This window comes from Acipenser ruthenus, chromosome 48, assembly GCF_902713425.1.
Source record: "Acipenser ruthenus chromosome 48, fAciRut3.2 maternal haplotype, whole genome shotgun sequence".
Taxonomy (NCBI): domain Eukaryota; kingdom Metazoa; phylum Chordata; class Actinopteri; order Acipenseriformes; family Acipenseridae; genus Acipenser; species Acipenser ruthenus.
Window position 1 is genome coordinate 2,932,517 of NC_081236.1, and position 23,316 is coordinate 2,955,832.

The 23,316-nt window shown below is 36.8% G+C and overlaps 1 gene segment (V, D, J or C); it reads right to left on the reverse strand.

Moving 5' to 3' along the window:
- Positions 1-7,622: 7,622 nt before the first annotated feature.
- Positions 7,623-22,569, reverse strand: LOC131721171 (T-cell receptor beta-1 chain C region-like). The segment is given in 7 exon segments: positions 7,623-8,330; positions 9,106-9,212; positions 10,476-10,493; positions 11,176-11,511; positions 14,353-14,420; positions 21,707-21,783; positions 22,519-22,569. Coding segments are annotated over 7 exon segments (687 nt in total).
- Between the last annotated feature and the right edge of the window lie 747 nt (positions 22,570-23,316).

A 23,316-nucleotide genomic window follows, 5' to 3' on the forward strand; every position in this document is an offset into this window, starting at 1 on the left:
TTTGTAACTTATAAGAGTGTGAATGGATTAGCACCCAGTTACTTATATGAATGATTGACCCTGTTTACTCCTAACCACACTCTTAAGCCCATTTTACACTGGCATGCTTTACCCGGGTCTGAACTCAGTGTCATGAGGGTTGGTGGCTATGTGATTTCACACTGCTTTCTGAAGAAGCAGGGTCGACCTGGGTGACAGAAGCAAGTACACAATGCGCGAACGCACTGCCCCTGCAGCAGCAATGTTCACATGACCATCCTTTCATCTTTTCAGCTTCTCTAACCAAATGCTGATTAGAGCAAATGTTTCTTCATCCCTGCTGCAATCTGGCTCATGGTGTGTCTCAATCAACAGTAATATTTCTAAACAGAATAAACAGAAATGATCCTTGCAGAAGTGAAACCTTCTAGCAGGCGTGGCTGTTTGTTACATGCATTTTGTCTCACTCGACCAGTGGAGTGACAAAATGGACTGGGGTAGCAGAGTCGTCAAATCCATTTATGGCCCGCCTCTGCTCACTCCTGATTGGTCGCCTGTCTAAAAAAAAGGACATTCTTCGACTCACCTATTGGTTAAACTCACTCAAGCCCTTCAACTGAAAAGGAGAATACCCTCAACTGTCGTTGTGTCTGGTCATTGTTTTAGACTTATGCGGGGGAAATGCAGATCTCTTATTGGCTCATCACATCCCCTTCAGGAAACCCCTAGACTCTTAAAAGACCTCTAGTAAACCCTGTAAGTCATCTTGGATAAAGGCATCAGACAAATGAACAAATAATAATTAGAGTAGTATGCTTCATAGTATAAGCAAGCACACTGTACGCAAGTGAGTGAAGCAACGTAATGTCATTTGACTGACAGTTTACTTGGCACTGTCTGGTCAGCAGAGAATACCTTGAAGGTCCTGACGGCATGCCACTGCACTCGACCAGGGTCAAAGCGCATTGACCCACATCCTGAGGTGGGTCGGTGCCGACCCGAGTATGCCCCGGGTAAGTGGTTTCACACTACGCAGGATTGTGACCCGGTCAGTCGGGACTCGGGTAGGAGTACCAGTGTGAAAGGGGCTCTAGACCACAGGATGCGGGGCTGCTGATTATTCCAGGGTGAATATAATGACACGGGAGGAAGGGCCTTTTTTAAATTATGTTTTTCTAATTTTACAATTAAAACCACATGTTTTCCCTCTTTTTTATTTCAATTTTATTCTTTACTTTGCATTAGACATGTTTTGTGTGAAGCGCTTTGGGTTCCTTGTGAATTGTATTGTATTGTAAAAACAAGAATATAACCTAAACCTTCATTCACCTCTCCTTTCTTAATGTATTTGTGCTTCAATGTCTCCATCAAAAGCATAACAACATCGCCCTGCAGTGGAATCAAAGAGTACAGCATCATGCAGAGTAAAAACATGATCATGGTTTAGCAACCTTAAAAACATGTATTTTTTGTAGATCATTTGCAGTTTATTAATTGCCAGTTCATACCTTGTGACAAATCACTGTAAATTAAGCCATTCCCATGTGCATTATAGATGCTACTGAGTAAATGACAATAGGAGATGTACGTGACATTTATGGCAGCTGCTGGCAGATCTGTGACCTGTGTGACCTGTGGCAGATCCAGGAATTGCCAGTGCAGCAAGAGAGGCGTTTCATTTATTTCTCTGGCCATGGATTTTCGCCTTCAGTTCACCTGATCTGTGTGGAGAATTGCTGCAATGAGGGAACATAAATATAAAAAGTAATAATTTCCATGAGACCAACTAAAAGCTTGAAAAAGGGGCACAAAGGTTGTCATGGCAATGGTGGGTGGAGCTTACTATTCTCCCTTTCTTTTGCAAACATGGCAGGGTCTTATACCACTTCCCTTAAAACCACAAAGCCAATACGTATTGATTTCCATGTAGTTAAATTCCGACATCATATTCACAGAGAACTTTGTGGCTAATGCATTCATCAGTGTATGTTCCAAAGACCTTGTTTGGAGGATGCATTGATAAAGTAATATGAATAGCAATGCAATATCATTGCCAACTGGCTGGAGAATACCTGTTTGAATGCTCTGATTGCCAGTTATATCAAATTGGTTGTGGTAACATGAGCTTCCAGAAGAGGGGGTACTTGACACAACTATGAATCAAAATACTCAACATAGTCAATATGGTCCCCTTGTAGACAGTTGCACATTAATTTACTACCATTTCTTGCTGGCTAACAGTACAATTCCATAAAAAGAGAACTATCTGATGGTTGATTATAGTTGTTATATTAAAACATGAATTCACATCTCTCAAGCTGTGAGTTCTTTGTCTTTACTTTATTGCTTTTAGAATCAAAATCAATTCATTTAGCAAAATAGTTATATTCAAAGAGGATTACCAAGAATCTTCCTCATCACAAAATATAAAATGTACAAAAAAAATTCTAACAATAGACTTGGTAAAACAAAACAGTGTGTGTTTTTTTTTAGAAGAACATTGTGATATAAAGAAAAGATTAACTAGACTGCAATGAGTCACAAACCAATTCTGAGATATTGTACACAAACATCTGTGCGTAACGGTTTCTCTGCTCCCACATGTAAAGTTATTTCACCATATTTGGGCCGGAACTAAAACATGTTGTTAACGTTGCCTTTGCAAAACACTGTGGTTAGCAGGTTTAGCAGTTCTTAAGAAAGCCATAGCAGGTCTTTTAAGAACATGAGACTAACATTAATAAACGAGAGAATGAAATAAAAACAAGAGGAGGCCATTCACCATTCAGTTTCTATAAGCTGATTGATCTTTGTCAGGTCGGGTGTTAAAGGATCCCATTGATTCAGCATCAACACTGTGGCTCAGTAACCTATTCCATACCATGTCACCACTCTTTGTTTTGTTATGATGTACACAAGGGTGTGCTGGAGAAGTAATATCGGCAGGGCTAAAACCACAATGTGCCCTAAAAAAACAAATACAATTACCAGATTCAGCCGAGTCAACACCCCAGTTTGAACGATCACCCCCCTTTCACCTTTACATTTTTAATAACCATGCACAAATAATACCTGAGGGAAAATATCGCGATTCATGTGTTCCCTCTACAATAATGCCTGTGTAAAGTTACAATGTATTTTCTATTGTTTTGGCCAGGTTACAGTATTTGCACTGTTCAGATTATTTTATTAATAAGAACATAAGAACATAAGAAAGTTTACAAACAAGAGGAGGCCATTCAGCCCATCTTGCTCGTTTGGTTGTTAGTAGCTTATTGATCCCAGATCTCATCAAGCAGCTTTTTGGATCCCAGGGTGTCAGATTCAACAACATTACTGGGGAGTTGGTTCCAGACCCTCAAAATTCTCTATGTAAAAAAGTGCCTCCTATTTTCTGTTCTGAATGCCCCTTTATCTAATCTCCATTTGTGACCCCTGGTCCTTGTTTCTTGTAATGTTATTAATTGTTAGAATTAATACAAGAAAAAAAATCTAATTTGGACATTGCTCATATACTTCATGAACCTGGCTGGCTCCTCTGAAGAGTACACATAAACATATACCGGCCTACATCTGTAATTTAACCCCTGCCTGAGTCAACGCTCACTCCCAACATTTGCCTTAATGACAATTTTCTGTAGAATAATTTGCAACAAGAAATAATGGACTCATTAGGGTTACTTGTTTATACTTGTTACTGTTTTTTAAACAGATGGTTTCACGGACCATGATCAGCCCTATTCTCAGAATACCTTAGCCTAAGTAACATTGAATTGTCCAAGATTAGTGTTCTTCAGGGTCTGTGAAACCAGTTGAGTTTTCTACAGTGCACACTGAGTGGAAGACAACAGTCTCCTTTGCAAGTCTTGTGTCAGATATTATCCAATGGGAAGATCTCCTTGTACAATCAATGCACCCTGTAGTTTGCCCTTCATTATATTTGGTATTCCGTAGGGGTGTTTTTTTCATATTATCCACAAGGCTTTTTTACCAACTGGAGTACTGCTACCAAAATAAAACCACTTGCTGGACTTAAAGTGTATTATGACATTTGTTAATATAAGACTGCCAGAGGGTGTATTTGTTTAAATGCATGTTTAAGTATATATCACTTATCTTTAACACATGTCAGTTTGTGCTGTGGTTTGGTGACCTACTTCTCAAACGCGGGTTTTCTTTCCACTCATAGCGATATACAAGCAGCACAAAAGCACCAGAGCAGACTCACCACTTCCTCTGCACCTTGGTTCTGAGAGCAGCTTGGAAACACAGGAAACGCTACAGTTTTTGAAGAGGGGGAGAGCACAGCACACAGCTGAAGCACACTTTTGTTCTTTGTTTAGTAAGAGTTGGAACTGAACAAACAGGTGTGTCACATCAGCATGGGTGTTATTTACTTGTCAGGTTTTTTTTGTACCTTATTGATATCTACAGATGTTCATAGAAATTGACTGTATATTTATAGCCCTTTATACTATAGAATATTGCCAGAATATTGAACATTTTATGAGCTGTAAAAAACTGTCAAGTAAAACAGTCTGGTTGCTTGTCAGTGGTCACACTGATGAGTCGATTGATGCCCAAGATCAGTATGGGTTACACACTGTATTTGTTTTGCAAGACCTAAATGGTGAACATGCATCTGACTTACTAGAACTGAAAGCTGTCCTTGCAGATACACTTTACCTACAGGCTGTTAATTACAACACCATTTCACAAGCTATTGTAAAGTGCTTGAATAACTTTGCAATTTTGAACTTTGCATTTATCTATTTGTGCACATTCCGCAAAACACGGCACTTTACCCGTGACACTGCTGTGAATTAAAAAAAAAAATTAAAAATCCTTGATTTTCACAGGGCTTTATTTATAAGAGCTGTACTAACTGTCATTGGGATTAGGGTTCATGTAATAATAATTCAGCAGAGGCGAGTAGCACTGCAGATGAAATGTGATTGTATTTATTTTGCATGCATGTTTGTTTTAAATCCAATAAGCTAATTTGATTGTCATACAATAACAGTGTAATACATATATTAACGAAAATAATTAATGCAGTTTCAATATTCCTATATAGACTATATTACAGCATTACAAAAATAGAGATGATTTCCTCTGAACTGTATTTTGAAGGGCTCATACAAACTCCTGTTCTACGATAACACATTTTAACATGAATATAATTGCACATATAAATAAATTGCACGATAAATGCATGATTAGTCACGTATACAAAATAATGCATTTATTAATTTTATTTTAATATTTGTACAATGGAAAATAATATCCAGTTCCCAGTGTTTAGAAATGTAACTTCACCTTACTACCCTTTATAAACAGGCTGGAAACGTTAACCACTATGAATAAATGATATAATGACATAAAATACAGTCTATTATATTAATTAATTTAATGGTATGTCATATTAAGAAGTGTTACTGTCTGTAACAGACATCAGCAAAATATTTTTTAATATAAAATGTAGATTTTAATAAATAATCTGACAGCATTTTAAAAGTTTAAAACAGTTGTGTTCAACTATTAAAGTTCACAGATAGAAAATGCCAACTGTGCAGTAAAGGTGATATCTACATTTTTTCACAGTCTACCAATTTCCTGCAGCGGACTGGAGCTGCAGGGAATTTATGAAGCATTCATTACGTTGAGGAAGAGCATCTGTACAGTAATGAAAACCAAATGTGTTGTTTTATCACAATAATGAGTCACAAAAGAAAATCTCAAGAGGAATATTGCAGTGAATGCCCTGACCTCGAATTTAAAAAGGTGCAAAAGTCTGGAAAGGGAGAAGAGGACATTTTGCACTGCAGTTTGTAAAACAGAAATCACTCGACAGGCCAATCGTATTGCTGAACATTTGAGCAGTAAGTCTCATTTGAAAGAAAGAAAAATAAGCAAAGATACTCCAGGCTTCGATAGAATGTTTGGTAAGAATGAGACACAAGAAGCAGCTGTGGATTTTCCACCTGATCTGTACGCGCTGTGCTGTCAGGCCATTCCAAAGAACTCCCCCCATTCATTTCACACAACCGAACATTTTAATCGATAAAAATCAAAAACAAGACCTTAAAAATAAACATCGATATTATCTGTCGAAATGATAAAAAAAAAATCAAAAACAAATTCTGTCGAGCCTAAAAATAATCTTGTACATCCAAGGATCCCGAGGAATCAGCAGCAGTGATACGGCTTGGCAATTTACACCTAAAACCACCACTGTCTGTGTCCTTAGTCTCCACTCAACACTCCTGATTACAGTTTGAATATAATTCCAGCAGAAAGAGGCCCGAGTTTGTGCTTGTGGGTGCACTGTTGTTGTTGTTGTTATTGTTTTTTTTTTTTTTAATGGCATTTCTGCCTCAGGTTCACATGCACTTATAGTGCACATGAAAAAAAAAAAAAAAACAGCTGTCTGATTACTTTGGCATGGACTGAAAAAGTACGCTAGCAACTAGAGTGCTGTGCTTTATATTGCCAGTGACTGTATTACTGTGCTTTGTTCTGCAGTAATTTTCCCTGATGTACTTTGTATAGCATAGGTGCAGTGCTGTACTGTGGTGTTTTAGACACACTGACGTTGTTCATTTATAATCCCCGACATTAATAAAGTAACTATAATGCAATATTATGACTCCCTCTGAGATACACTATTTTCACATGCGTCCAGTGAAGGCATTGCTCAGCCTGGACAATCTGAAGTGTGGAGTAGTGGTTAGGGCTCTGGACTCTTGACCGGAGGGTCGTGGGTTCAATCCCAGATGGGGGACACTGCTGCTGTACCCTTGAGCAAGGTAATTTACCTAGATTGCTCCAGTAAAAACCCAACTGTATAAATGGGTAATTGTATGTAAAAAATAATGTGATATCTTGTAACAATTGTAAGTCAACCTGGATAAGGGTGTCTGCTAAGAAATAAATAATAATTTATTTTGGAAGAAAGGACTGTGTTTTGTTTGGACAATCAGAAGCATTTATTTTATTTTATTCTTTGCTTTGTTTATTGTGTGTTTGTTAATAAACGTGAACATACAGGCTTTCACTGCAGCATTCTGCCTCTGAGTCTCTTTCTACCCAGAACCATGGCGCTATCCTGCCACAGGCACATGCATCTCCTAATACCATTTGTTTGGACTCATCCTGTACCATGTGCTGTTGTTCTAAAATCATGTTCTCTAGTGCTCAGAGTGGCAGGGCAAGGCTACCATGTCACATTGTTTGTGCAGATTGAGTTGCAGTTATTGGGTAAATTGTTCCCTGGCACCCTCAATTCCATCCCTGTAGGAATGTGGCTGGAATGGAGGAGCCTGGCACCTTCATTGGTTGAAGTAAGCAATAAATCATTCAATTTGGTGAACTATACACGTGTGTATAAAGGCTGTGGCCAGTCTGGAAGGCCAGTTCAGAGTAAGGACTTCATTTGGATATTACATAGAGATTTTGTTTTTATAATTGTGGGTCACCTTTGGGGCCATTCATCGGTCATTGCAGGCCAAAACTGGTGCCCAGGCTGCCAGTTGAGTATGGGTCCTATTTATTACAAGTTGACTAGAACTCATACATTCTTTCATATGTACTTTTATACAATCAGAAATAGCTATGATAGACCAAAGTAACATAAACATGAATACATTAAACCATTTTATTATGCAAGTACTGTAGGCATTGTATAATTCCAAGGATGGACGAATACAAAAGTAGTATCTAGATAAAAGTCATGTATTATGCAGCATTATTTCCAGCAAATACATTTATATTAATGATTACAATATTAATTTGAGGATGCAATTAATTAGATGGAAGACTAATTCCAGCACTTTTAATTGGTAGAGGCTGGAAAGCTAAATAGCACATTCTGGAATGTTTTCATTCCTGTGTTCAGTAATACAAATAAGGATGGAAATCAATTCCTGACAATATCAAACCCAAGTCTTAAAAGCGAGGTTTAAGCGAAGCTACTGCTAACATTGCAAATACACCTTTTATCATTTGTATTGAGTGTAAAAAAGTAAGAAGACATTTGAAGCCAAAACAAGTTTAAAATGTTTTAAAATGTGTTGGCTTGAAAATAAAAAAAAACTCTGGAAAACAATTGTACAGAACAGCTGTAGAAATATTAAGAGTTTTCCAGCAAGCCAACTGTGAGCCTTATTGAGTCTCGACTCTTAAAATGAGCACTTTAGTTATAAAGAACAACATCACTGCTAGAACTGAACAACAATGCAAAGCAGAATGCTATTTTAGCGCTGAAGCAATGCAGAGTCTCTTCTGGTTCGCTGGTTCCAATGCATCCTTCCCTTCGTCTTCTAGTTGAAGTTTTTACCCGGTGAAGGCTGCTGCAGAATGAAGAATGAGATATTGTTAGCTTTGTGCTCATGGTTATGCTACTCCTGGTTCCTTATGGTTTACGGTTGCCCTTTCCACCATCATCGTCTCTAGTCGAACATACTCCATTTAGCTAGCACAGTATGGGTTAACATCACTTAGTAGAGCTCACATTTTTCTATATAAAGACACATGCATTATGTTAAATGTGTATTTGGTTTTTAATGGTATTTATTATAGCATTTGTAATCATTAAAACTGGCTCCTACACTCGTTTCCATGCTGCACTTTTCATTGAAGGAAAACATCCGACACAGGTGAGCTGCTCCTTGTAGGAAAAGCAATTCAGAGCATTTCTTTAGATAATGACTCCTTCTAAAAATATATATTTCTCCAGAAAAAAATAAGCATTCTAAATGTATTGTCTTTAAAAGACGTCAAGCTCCCAGAAGCTATACGCATTGGCTCGCATTTGAGTACCAATCACTGCTTTTCTTATGTTTTCAATGTCAACTTCCATCACACGACCTTACAAAGTTGACTGGAAGTGTATCTGCAATACATATTCTTTACCAACAGTTAGAAAAACGTAATTCACCTTATTTTCCATTTAGGAAAATCTGAGACCTAGGACATGATGGCAATATATATTATGTAAGATTTACTGGAAACTAAATAACATTTATTTTAAGAAATAATGATTCCTTTTTCTTATTGTATACACAGAGTCTGTTTATCATCTAAATTCTGATGCCAGTTTATTATAGCTTTTAAAGTCAAGCTTACCCTAAATTTCCACACAAAAACTGCCACCAGCAGCCCATACAGGACACTTTTGCCAATGAACAGTGTGTATGAAAACTTTGCAGCCGCTGAACTCTTCTGATAGGAGTCTGAAAAAAAGATAAGAAAATAAATGTTGTTTTTAGGGGTGTGCCAGGTAATTGGTACAAACGAGTATCCACTAGGTTCATTTTTCCACGTACACAGATTTCACTTTAGGACATCAAAAAGATCACAATCACTGTCTTCTTTCTTTCTGATTGCTATGTAATAATGGTAATTAAGCTAGTAAGCGGTACATAGTGGGTTTAAAAGCATTGGATGGCACCCCTTTAGCTCTCACATATTTTACGACCCTACCGGTTCATCAGCTGGGACAGAGACATTTCCAGAGCAGCTTCTTGCCCAAGTCAGCTATCTAAGTAACTGTGAGTTAAGGAATCCTAGGTATCTGATCTTTAAATAAACCTTGTTTATTGCATTTAGTTCAATGCATTTTTGTTTTACAATAGCAACTGTATTCTAGAGCAGGGTTTCCCTATCCTGGCCCTGGCCCGTGTCTGCTGGTTTTCATTCCAACCAAATTCTCAATTACTTAATTAAACCCTTAATTTAACTAACAATGTGCTTAATTAGACCTTTTTAATTGTTCTCAGCTCCTTAAAAGTTGCCAATTTCAAGCTACTTATAAAATTGTATAGATAACTTGAAATCTCCAATTGTTTTAGCTGAAAACAATTAAAAACGTCCAATTAAGCTAATTAATAGTTAAATTAAGGGTTCCGTTAAATAATGAGAACTCATTGAAAACCAGAAGACACAGTTCTAGACTACTGTATACATTTCTAGAGTTTATGAAAATACAACATCATTTTTTATTTTGATGTATAAATTAGCTACTGTGTTTTTTTTTAAGGTCATTACTTCTACCTATATTAGTTTGAAGTAATGAGGGTGTATAAAATGTAAGTCCAGGTGTTTTAGGGTAAGGTCATGATGCATTATTCTACATTGCTTTAAAAAACAACAACTTGCCTTGTGTTTAATGCAGTTTATTCTGAACAATATCCAACCTGTATTTACACCCAGAACTTAACACATTTTTTTTCATTGTGAACGTGCGGTATTTATTTATTTTTTTTAAATAAAATGACAGCAGGTTCTGGGTCTTTAACTGTGATGCCTATTTAATATGTTATATTTTCTTCACCAGGATTTTTATGGCAAACATACAGAACATCTGAATTCTGCCAACTTTAGTATTTCATTAGTCTGATGTACACACCATTATGTTTAGAGTCAGTATGATTCCAGTCAAAATGCAACACAGGAGGGTTAAATGACTTTAATGTGTTGAAAAACAAAATGTTTACCTTGAGTCATGCCACAGCCTGTAATAAAGCAGAAAATACAAGTTACAAGTTTGTTTAAAATCTTATTTGTAATATGACATGAAATCTGCACTCCAAATAATTCAGAAAACAACAAGAGAATAATGTTTTAACATTTGAAAATGCATGTATTAAGTGCTTCCCATATAATAATGTACCATGGTAGTTTTGCAGTTTGATTTTCCCATGTTTATACTATGCATTTGCTATAGTTTACCCTGGTTTTATTCAAATGCTTTAAAATGGTTTCACTAGGCTTTGTTATACTTTACTATGGTACACTTTTATAAGAGCCCGAACACTGGTAACACTGCACCTCTTTGAAGTGTGTGTAATTATCCAGTTAGGCACTCGGAATATAGATGCCAAACGAAACACAATGAAAGGTATTTTCTTTAATAAGAACATAAGAAAAGTCACAGGCGAGAGGGTTTTATTGAACCCATTAATGCACGTTCAGTTTGAGACTGCTTAAAACTGAAGCGTCAAAATAACGGAGTCTCACACTGAGCCTCAAGTCTACAGGGCTATTGTATGTAAAACAGCTAACATGCTTATCAGCACATGAAGGAATGTGTGTGTGAATGATCAGCACTGTAGGCAAGTCAATGCGCATATGTGTAATCTGACAAATAATGAGACTTTTTTGTTATTATTTTAATTGTAGTTTTAGTATACTTACCATCTTTAGCCTTGATATATTCTACAATAGATGTTGCTTTATCAGTTTCCTTGTAGAACTCCACAGCACAGGTGAAGGTGTTCTTGGGGTTAAACCATTCTCTCGGAGTCAGTCTTAGCCGGCTGCTGATGCTGGATGTGTTCTTGTCATCCTTGGTTGCATAATCGTCTGTTTTAACCCCGTCCTCTCTGTTCTTGCCATTGATCTTCCAGGTGATTTCAATGTGATCCGGGTAGAAATTAGTGGCCAGACACACCAGGGTCACCCGCTTCTTCTGCACAATCTCTTCCTTCGACGGCTCGAGGATGTGAAGTTTAGGGGGAACTGGGTCTTTTTCTAAGCAAGACAAATGACAGTATAATTAAAACACTGCAATATTCTTGCCAAGAGTTTAGGAAAAACAAAAACATGGTCCTGTTGACAAAACATTAAAAACACAGGAAAAGTTCTAAATGACAGGAGGCCATTTGACCATTCCAAGAGCCTTTTAAATGCATATATGGGTTGGGTGCTTTTATCAATACTTTTAATGCATTAGCTAAAATGTTGTTAATAGGGGAAAATGCTTCTATACATTGATGTGCTGAATGGTTCAGAAATGTCATGCTCTGATAAAGAGACATGAGAGTAGAATTGAACACACTGGCGGAGGTACTACCCAAAGTGTTTGCTTAAGGCAGTATCTATTTAGGGATTAGTTTTGTTTAAAATGCATTAAACAAGAAGCTGGATTAATAATATGGATGTCTAATTATTCTTACAGCCAAGGTGCTTAGCCAAGCTGCAAGAACAATAGCGAAAGGATAAGCGATGATCCTATTATATCAATGGCATGCTGTCAACAATTAGTAAACTTTTTTTTAGTAAACCAATATACTAAGAAAAGTCAATATTTTACATGAGTTGGATGGGGTTATGTTAATAATAAATGCATTGTATATACATTTAGCCAAATGGTTTCAAGTCAACAGAAAACTGTTTAATAACAATATACGTGTTCTATTTAATGGGGTCAGATGAGAGATAATGGTTTAATAAACTTACACAGTAGCTGTGTGTTCTGCATGTTAATCACATTGCTTTCTGTTTGTTACCTCTGAGCTTTCACAGAACCTATTATTTGCAATTATTTTCACCTGTTTTTTGGTTTTTGTAATAAACAATGAAAAAAGGCCTTTCTTTCATGGCAGTTTTTCTCCAGATTTATTTTTAAAAAAATCTGCTTCACCAGTAACAAAAACTCACAATACACTTTTATTTTGTGTTCTTAATTTTTTTTGTGTTCTTAATTTCGAACCCCCTTTACACAATGTTCACTAAATGAATTAAGATTATTTTTCTAGATACTGTGTAGGCTAGATTTGGAAAGGGTTTGGTCATTATCTACTGCAGTAGCACATCACATAAATCATACCTTATGAATAGAGTGATAAATGATTCAGGTGACATTGTTTTATTATAAACATTCAAAGCTAATTAGGTATCATTTGCGCACTTTTTAAAGAAAGGAGAAGAAATACTCACTGTGAAGTTATAAAACTTTGAATTTAATTAAAAAGCTTGATTACAGTGTTATTGATTAGTGTTTTTTTTCTGTTCAGGAATAAAATGGTTTAATGAAACCTTAAAAGCCATTGGCACAACGTTTCCAGAAAGGAAAAAGGCACCCAAAAGTTTCCAAATCCTAAATAACCAACTTGTTTAATGTAGGCTTTGTAAATAGTCTTCAGTTGTTTCTTGTTTATTTCTGAATTCCTACCAGAAAGCAATGGTGCTTCTGACAATAGCTTTATGCATGGTATTTCTAGAGAATACACCATGACTGTTATTGTACTGTAGTTATTCCATAAATAATGCTATTCTCATGAGTGAAGTAAGTTTAAACCTATACTTAACAGCAGATATTGAAAATAAAATCATTTTCTTTAGATCAAGCTCTGAATCTGTTTAGCAAAGCAGTGTAATTTGGAACAGTACAATTTGGATTTGAATGAATGTAAGATTTCCAAATGAGACCCGGTTAATATATATATATATATATATATATATATATATATATATATATATATATATATATTAATCAATACCACGGAATGTTATTTGATGCTAGATATCTCAATGCTGGTTGTATACAGCGATTTATTTTACTTGCTTTCAATACTGCCCATCAGTAATTTACTTGGAACTGTATTTTTGCACAATCTGATATATCTGTAATATGTAGAACAGTGGATATTGAAATATTCATTAATTCAGAACACTTTTGGTGCCTGTTTGATCTCCAGCATTTTCTTTCTACTCACCTAAAACTGTAAGTTTGGTGCCTCCACCGAAATATTGCACATCTACAGAACACTGTGCTAAGCGACTGTGAAAAAACTACCTTTCTGAGACATGGGTTAAATTGTACTTTTCTGAGTTTGCTAGCAGTTTCCTAACCTAAGCCATTAGGCAGATGAATGGATGTGGAGGACAAAGATACAATGGTGCCTTTAAAGGCTTTTTTCTGCATTTTATTGTCATTATTGAAGATTGTGAGTATATAGATATCTAAGAGGGGATGAATGCCGGTCTTTTATTCCATGTGGGACTATATAGGAATATGTTGTATGCTGGTCTGCAATTTACTGAAAAGTTCTGACCCTAAAATATATGCACAATCTTCTCATGATGTTTCTTAATAACTAAATACTGAATTAAAAAAAACTATTTATATATTACCAAATCAATTTAGCTTGCAATCTCTACAAATAAAACATGAATTCCTTACCTAGAACAGTCAATTTGGTGCCATCTCCAAAGTACAGTACACTGCCTGAATCACATCAAGTCTTTACTGTAATAAAACTACCACTACAATACTAGAGGAGTGGAGTTTATGCAGAGCTATACAGTAAGCATACAGTCTTTCAGAAATTCTGATTGTACTAACAATGAGCTTCAATCATTAGGTTAAGTAAATAGTTATATAGTTCATTTGAGAGTATCCCCTTTTTACCTAATACAGTTAGTTTAGTTCCTGTGCCAAACTCCAAGGGCGAAGTGTTTGAACACAGCACTGAAAGACTCTGCCAAAACCAACACCTGCAGTTTTCAAAGCCCAGTACAGGCTAAATCTACATGTATGCTTTGAATGTCACGTTTGACAGTATTCAAGCTCATAAAGACTTTTCTTACCCAGAACAGTCAGCTTTGTTCCTTTGCCAAAGTACTGAGGTGAATTTCCAGAACACAATGCTTCACGACTTTAACAAAACTAACAGTTGCAAAATATACACAGCTGTGTATTAGGTATGTTTGAAGAGTGTGGTGCTGGTTTCTTACCTAAAACTGTCAGTTTGGTCCCGTCACCAAAGAACAGGGTAAAGGAATCAGAACACAATGCTCAGACAGCGTGAGAAAACTAGAGACGTGTTGCACCATTTGTACCCCAGTCAGACAACGTGTTCGCTAAATATCTGGGCATCCCTGAACCTGTCCAAATAGTGCATTGGTACAGCACACAGTGGCATGTTAATATGAGAGCCCCCTCTTTAAAAAATAAAGAAACAAATAAACGTCTTTTAATTGTATCTATTATTGGTACCTTCGTCAAAGAACAGCATTGAACATCATAAAAAAAACATATGCATAATAAAAAATACGTGCCCTCAGATCATTGACTTTCAAGGTGGTCTCTTACCTAACACAGTTAATCTGGTGCCATCCCCGAAGTACCGTTCACTGTTACTACACACCGTCTCTCAGCTATAGCAAAACCACCAGCTGCAGGTGCACTGTATCGACAGTAACTGGAATGTGCCCTGATCTACATACTGAGGATTCAACAACATTGTTTAACTGGCAGGGACATTACTAAAGGACTCTCACATCAACAGAACATTCCACAAACATCCAACAGCAGTCTATACTGACTTTGTTTCTCCAAACAGTTATATAACACTATAAAAAGGTTACAATATGAAGCTTGTGATACCAGCCGTATAACACTATACTAAAGACACAATATGAAAGTCATGATACATGTTATGGACCGGACGGGCTAATTTGTGTGATGTTAAAAGGATAACACACTAATTATGGCAACATTTAATAAAAACGAGATATGACACCATTATTAAAAAGCTACAGCTGAATACAAAATACATTATATTTGCTTTCTTACCTAAAATGGTAAGTTTGGTTCCTTTTCCAAAGTAAGCTGGCTCAGTGTTCACACTATTTAACAGCGATTGAAGAACTGCCTCCTGTACATTAAACACAGAGGGGCTTTGGGCTGACTGCCAAGGCAAGGTTTATTGTGGTACATCTGGTAGCAAAGCAAGCTAAACACCTATTGGGTATGATAAATAATGATAAAAACCCTGTCAATAGTATAGGCATGGAAACCAAAATTACCAAGAAAATGTCCAATGTTAAATTTCTATATGGGATGCATAAATCACAAGGTGAAAGATGGGCAAGTTGGAATCAACAGCAAAAGCAAATCATGGTGAACTGCAACATTACTCTGCAAACTCACTCACTCATGTTAACTTGCAAATGCTTGAATATTCACAAACCAGGCCCCATTATGTTTCGCTAGAAATCCCTCTGAATAAATGTGCATTATTTAAAATAATTGCAAACGTATTTAGCTGTTGCATCAGTTTCTTACCGAGAACTGTGAGTTTGGTTCCTTTTCCAAAATAAGCTGGGCTGTTGTTGTTCACACTGGTTCAGAGCTACAGAAAAACTGCCTTCCCCATTAAACACAAGTGGGGTTTGTGCTGCCTGCCATGTCAATCTTTAATACAGCATTATGCATGTGAATATCTACAAACAACAGTCTATTATGTATAGTACTTTGCATAATAGCTTGACATTAATCTGTCCTGAATTAAATGGATATTCTTTGTTTTCTTACCCAGAATTGTCAGTTTGGTTCCATTTCCAAAGTAAGCTTGGCCGAGGTTCACACTGTTTCACTGCTACAGAGAAACTGCTTTGAGCTGAATGACAGGCAGCTTTAATAAAATTCTCTCCTGTTATGGTCATTTTCTTTATGTAGGCATTAAACATGATTTTCAAAAGGAACAAAATAATGCTCCCCATTTTAAATTACATACAACATCAATTCAGGCTCCGTGCCTAATGGCTTCTTAATTAGTAAGCTCATAAAATTATGTTTTAATCACACTTATTGTAATTACACCTGTCTTATGTTTCCCTTTAATTCTTAAATTGCATTTATTTTCATATTTCATGTCCCTTAAAATGCTTCTTAAACAAAGCAGCATATTCTATGCAAGGTGTTTTTTTAGGTACAATATATATATTTGGAACCCTTTGGAAAATGATATATATCATCACATATAAATTCACAAATTATTCCAATGATAAATGCTGCCAAAATGTAACTGTTCTTACATTATGTTCTTACGTTACAACTGCTAGCACATTGAAATCAAATCCTTTTTTGTAACAATGGAAACCATTGGATTTCCCTAGCTGTAGGTCGGTTTGTCTCATGATTTATTTGCAGATTTTGTCCAAAGCATGGAGGCATATTGTATTCTTACCTAGAACTGTCAGTTTGGTGCCTTCCCCAAAGATAGCTGGATTATAGTTTGAGCACAGAGTGAAGGCTCTGTCTTATAAGCATAAAAGGTCTTAAACAGACCTCATTGACTACAGATCAAACAGAAAGTTCAAATAATTGAGACTTGCCTTGTAATACGTACAACACTAGACAATCGCTTGGTTTAGGTCCTAATATATACTGTATATATTTTAGTATTTAAAGACACATAACTTACCAATAACTGTTAGCTTTGTCCCATTGCCAAAATAAGCTTGGAGGTTAGAAGCACAGTGCTAAAGTCCTTTATCAAAATACGCTTGAAAAATAACTAGATTTTATCAGGTTATTCTACTACAAGGCTTTCAGTAAAAATCAACAGACTAAATGTATTGTAGACCTGCCAAAAAGGTCTGATAATGAAACAGGAAATTAACCTCAATGGATAAAACTTCCTCACACATTTATCTATACATATATATTAAAAAATTCCATCCTGAATTGGAAAGATCAGCTCTCCATTGTCTTACCTAGAACTGTGAGTTTGGTTCCTTCTCCAAAGTAAGCTGGTTGCTGATTCACATTGTTTAACAGATGGGTAAAAACTGCCTTTGACAACTAAATAAAAGGTTAACTAATAAGACTAACAATTTTACCATGGTACACTACAGTACACCTTTATAAGGGATATTAGCTTTTGGGCAAGCATTTTTACCTAAAACTGTCAGTTTGGTGCCATCTCCGAAGGTAGCTGGATTAGATGAGCACAGCATGAAAGGGTTGTCTTATAAACACATCATATCTACCTAAACCAGACCTGGTTACTACAGACTCAACATGGAGACACACGTCGGAAAAATAACACAAACGCAACTTTGATTTCATTTCTATAATGGAATAATAATGCAGTTACTGTGTTATAAACATGCAGCCCTTCTATTTGACTTCCAGATGAATAATGATTTAAAAAGTGCAAACTGAGTGCAATAAAAAATGTACACTTAAAACTGGAGTAAATGGAGTAATAGAGTTATTTTCAAGGGTGTATTAATAAAACAATGTTTTGAATGTATTTGGTTTGTTACCTAGAACTCTCAGCTTGGCACCAAAGAACACTTCTCGAACGCCAGTGTGATACAGTTCCCAATACAAATTCAAAGACTAAGCTATTTTGTATATTTCTTAGCTGGTTCGTGTCATTAATAATTTGTTGATTGTTCACCCATAAACCCACAGATACGACTCTCACTGAAACAAAGACGACGTACACATTCACTGCTCTAGTATACCTGCAGATGTTTTTCATGATGCCTCAACTAGGTCAGTTTGCATTGCAAAAAAATCTGTTAGTTTTGTGCCTTGCCAAAAGTAATACTGGGTGTTTGTGCCGTGAGGAATCGGTATAAAACATATCAGGCAGCTTCAAAACTAACAAGGGAGCTACATGTAGGTATTTCCTTTAGAAAAAGCTTCCTGATGTTTTTATTACATGCTCTTAAATCTATAGTTTTAGAATATCCAATTTAATAACACAGTCTTTGATGTAGTCTAGGGTTGTGATGGTTTGACTTACCTAAAATAGTCAACTTGGTACCTTGCCCAAAGTAAACTTCATAGCCAGCACAGTGCTCGCCCCCATTGATATAATAACCAGTGTATAGTATAGGTTACATTCTGGGTTAACTAAGGGTCTTTCTCTTACCTAAAGAATTTAACATAGTGCTGTAAGACTGACTACAACATAGAGCACTTATTGAAGAGTGCCCTGTTAACCTTGACCCCATATCTATTGTTTGTTATAAATTCTAATATAATAATAATAAAACATAAAAACAGCTTGATTTACCCAGTACAGTTAGGTGGATGCCTTCCCTAGAGTACAGTTACTAGAATAGAATAGTTGGAACTAGCACGTTGATAAACTGCATACAGCGGGTCAAAAATAATACATTTATCTTTTTCAATGTTATCTCCTTCTTAACCAGATAGCAGGCAAACCCCTTACAGATATAATTTCTGATGCTCAGCACATATTTGTACATTACACTATTTTATAACAGTGAATATTTTTATAATGATCGGAAAGTGAACTTACCTAAAACAGTAAGTTTAGTCCCATTTCCAAAATATGCCTGACTTCCAGTATCACACAGTCAAATCCAATGACAAGAATAGATCAATGGGGACAATTCCAGCAAAGCAGATATATTGTATTGAAATATGCATATTTGTCATCCTTAAAATAGATAATTTTTTTATATTATGTAAAATTGGAAGCCCATCATCTCAACAATTTCTTAATAAATACTTACATTTCAGATCAATATTTCTGTCTTCAGATCAAAATCTTCTTTATGAATGTAACCATCAATGTTTTTATATTTCATAAGAAAGAGTATTATTCCATACAGTAATTTGTGAAAGTGATCGCCAGCGTGTTCTCCAGAGGGAGGTACAGTGTCAGTATTCAGCAGTGTAGGCTGCCTGCTTCACACTGAGGTTTTTGTACAGCCAGTCAATGGGAATGTATCACCGTGGCCCCCTGTCCCCACAGCGTTAGACTGTTATACAAAAACCATGCTGATCACAGCGGCAAGTTCCTGTGCTGTCTGACTCTAAGTTCTGAGTGCTATCAGTGCAGACAGTTTGTATTTCTACAGAGCTCACTCTCTACAGGAAGGGTATCTGTGCAGGTAATACCCACCCACTGGAAGGAAATGACACGTCACTGACCCATAAACAGCAACCCTCCTTATAGCAGAGCATTCATTAAGAAAGTGGCAGCTAGGCTCATCCTCCTAAAAAGTAGCAATGCTGCGGTCTGAAGAATAGAACGCAGGTTATGAAAGTTATTTTCTGTTTATACATTCTATTTATAGTCACCGCAGAGGTTGAAAGATATGAATATGGGTGTTGTTTTTGATTTGCTCGTACAAGCTTTTTTTTTTACAATATTGCACTCAAATATATCTCCTTGTAGAAATTCCCTGTAAAACCTAATTATAGAAGTTTACACTCGTAGCGCCACTCTGTGGCTAAGTGCAATGTTAGTAAAGAGTGTGTATTTTGGTGATGTTTTGGCAGCTTGTATTGTATATAGTTCGAAATGGTGTGTTCTTAACTGGCTGGTGCTTGATTGATCCCCTGCTTATCAAGGTCATTTGACCCTGATTGGTTGACCAATCTCAAATCAATTAATAAAGTGAATCTACCTGCAAGGCAGGTGTATTTAAAAGGATGCAAACAACTGTGTACAAATAAGCAGCTTCCCCAACAGTATAATCTAAAGAAGGGGTTCTCTTCTAGCTTTCATTCCTACTGGGCTCTCAATTTCTTAACTAAACCCTTCACTGAACTAATTATTTGCTTAATTAGACCCTTTCAATTGCTTTCAGCTGGTTACTTATACGATTATACAGTTAATTTGAAATCACCAACTGCTTAAGAGCTGAAATCAGTTAAAAAGCAAATGATCAGTTCATTTAAGGGTTTAGTTGAGTAATTGAGAGCTCAGCTGGAACAAAAACCAGAAGACACTGAGGTCCAGAGGATCGGGGTTGAGAACCACTGATCTAAGGGATAAGGGGAGAATATCTGTATCATTAATATGTTCAGAGATTAAAGAAGTGGCAGTAAAGGTTCATTTCTACTGGACACCATGTGTAATGGAACTTGATTGGGAGAATTATAGAATACAACTATGTACAAATGATAAAAACCCAATATTAAAGTATGTGGTCTATATCATTTATATGGCCAGAGATTAAAGCCATGTAGCACAGGCGTCTCCAACCTCGGTCCTGGAGAGCTACTGGGACTTCTGGTTTTCGTTTCAACCAATCTTTCAGTTACCTAATTGAACCAATTATTGGCTTAATTAGTCAAGATTAACAGGTGTTCCAGATCTTTAGCCATTGATCATGTAAAGGCACCTAGAAAACCTGCAGGATAGGGGCTCTCCAGCAACACTGGTAATAGAACTGAAGTAAAAAATCAAAGAATACAGCATGAGGTCAAAGGGCACTGTCACCATGCAGCTGTATCAACATGGCAGCCAAATTAGGCCAGAAGTCAATGTCATGGTTCATTGTCTTGTGTGACCTAGGGAATTGCAGAATACAGCTGTGTACCGACTATGAAGCAAATACCTCCACCGCTAATAACCCCAATATGAGGCGGCCATCTTAGGTCACAGTGAAGAGTGTTGTTCAATTTTGAACTTAATAAAATATGAAAATGCAGCTTATATTGTTCATGAGATATTAACAGCAGTAGGTGCGGCGACGATGGGTTTGCAAAGTCATACAAGCTCAATTTACAGGGATGATTAATAATAGAATAATAATAATTAGAGGGGGGGGGGGCCAAGTTGGATAAGGGCAGGGTCAGATTGTTAGTGGACGTGGTCAAATCAGAAGTGGGTGAATTGAACTGGAAGTTTGCAAAAACACCTTTCTGACCAAAAGCAAATGTTTCTACACTTTAATTTCTGTTTTATAGCTTCCATCTTCCAATGTCACCATGTTCAATTCTCAAAATAATATTAACCACAAAAAGAAAGCTGGTGTATCATCTGCTTAAAAAAAACATTTCATTTTCCCAGGATATCCTGCAGGGGGCAACCTTTGATCAGGTAAGTTGTCTGTAAATTACTAAATGAACAGACCGTTACCAGCTGTGCACCCTACTGATGTACACAGCTTTCCCTGGTTTGGGGGTTTTGATTAAAAAGCAGATTTCAATGAAACACTGTGTCTGAGCTGCACAGAAGTAAACTCCAGTATGGCTCTTCTCCGCTTTGCTGATGATCAGTTTTATGTTCTCCCTGTCGTCTCTGGTAGGTCAAACCTGTCTGGGAGATTGTCCCCTCTCTGTGTATCTGATCCATATGGAGAGCAGAGCAGCAGGTAGAGTTCACTGCAGTTCCGCTGCCGGCACCAGTACATCTTGGAGGCTCTGGTTACAGTTTACCTCGAGGCGTTCACCGGGTTCAGTTGACTGGCGAGGTGGCCATTGGGTGACATTTTGGAGCTGCTGGCATGCAACCCCTGTACAAACACCACAATCCACAGATTAGTTTTATATTGTACAAAGAGATTATATGCCAGCTCTCAGCTGTAATAAAGTGTAGTGTGAAAGGTATATTTGTATTTGGCCTAGTTTAAGTTGTAATCATATAATACCTTATTTGAATTCAAATCATGTAGAACCCACCTATATCTATATTTTTATTGTTTTCCATAAAATCTAAGGTAATTGTTTGTTGACCTAGTGTTACTATTCCCCATAATATAAGAACAAAATAAATAGCCTAATTGATCATCTGGATCCTAATAGATTACAATTTAAATGCACACAGATATATCGGTGTTCCCAGGAATTTTAATATCAGATTTATTTGGTGCAATTTTCACAATGAACCATATTTAAATGTATACTTAATTCTAAGTTATGTAACATTTGGGTAGCATTGGTAACTTTGGGAATACATGACATTAAAAATATTACCAATATACATTACAAATAATAGCAACTGGGACAAAGCAGGTGATTGAAATAGGCATCCCGATCCGTATGTTGTGTGGTTGTTTTGTTCTTGAAAAACTGTTAAAAAATATGCTTCATTGGCTCTCAACAGAAAATTTCTCCCAAGCTCTCTTTATATCCCATGACCCTTTGCACACAGTGTGACCCCTCCCTCGCAGCACACCTAAACCCTCTCTCACTGTATCTGAAACAGTTTTGTCTGAAACAGCGCATCATATGACCCGTCCTTCGCTAACCTGACTGCTCTCGCGCTGCAACTTGATTCCTCTCACTGCAACATGATCCATTTCTCACTGAAATCTGATTCATCTCTCACTGCAGCCTGATTCATCTCTCACTGCAACCTGATTCATCTCTCACTGCAACCTGATTCATCTCTCACTGCAATCCGATTCATCTCTCACTGCAGCCCGATTCATCTCTCACTGCAGCCCGATTCATCTCTCACTGCAGCCTGATTCATCTCTCACTGCAACCTGATTCATCTCTCACTGCAACCTGATTCCTCTCTCACTACAACCTGATTCCTCTGTCCATGCAACCTGATTCCTCTCACTGCAACCTGATTCCTCTCACTGCAACCTGATTCATCTCACTGCAATCTGATTCATCTCTCCTGCAACCTGATTCATCTCTCACTGCAATCTGATTCATCTCTCACTGCAGCCTGATTCATCTCTCACTGCAACCTGATTAATCTCTCTGCAACCTGATTCATCTCTCACTGCACCCTGATTCCTCCCACTGTAACTTGATTCCTCTCACTGCAACATGATTCCTCTCGCAGCAACTTGATTCCTCTGTCTCTGCAACCTGATTCCTCTCTCACTGCACCCTGATTTATCTCTTACTGCAACCTGATTCCTCTCTCACCGCAACCTAATTCCTCTCTCAACATATTTCAATTGGTCTCTTTTTTTGTTAAGTATATGGAAAACTACAAAGTGGCATGTAATTCAATAAGTTAACGTAACATTATTCAGCAGGTTTCATTCTAAATTAGTGAATAACTATAAGGTGATGCAAAACTTTTG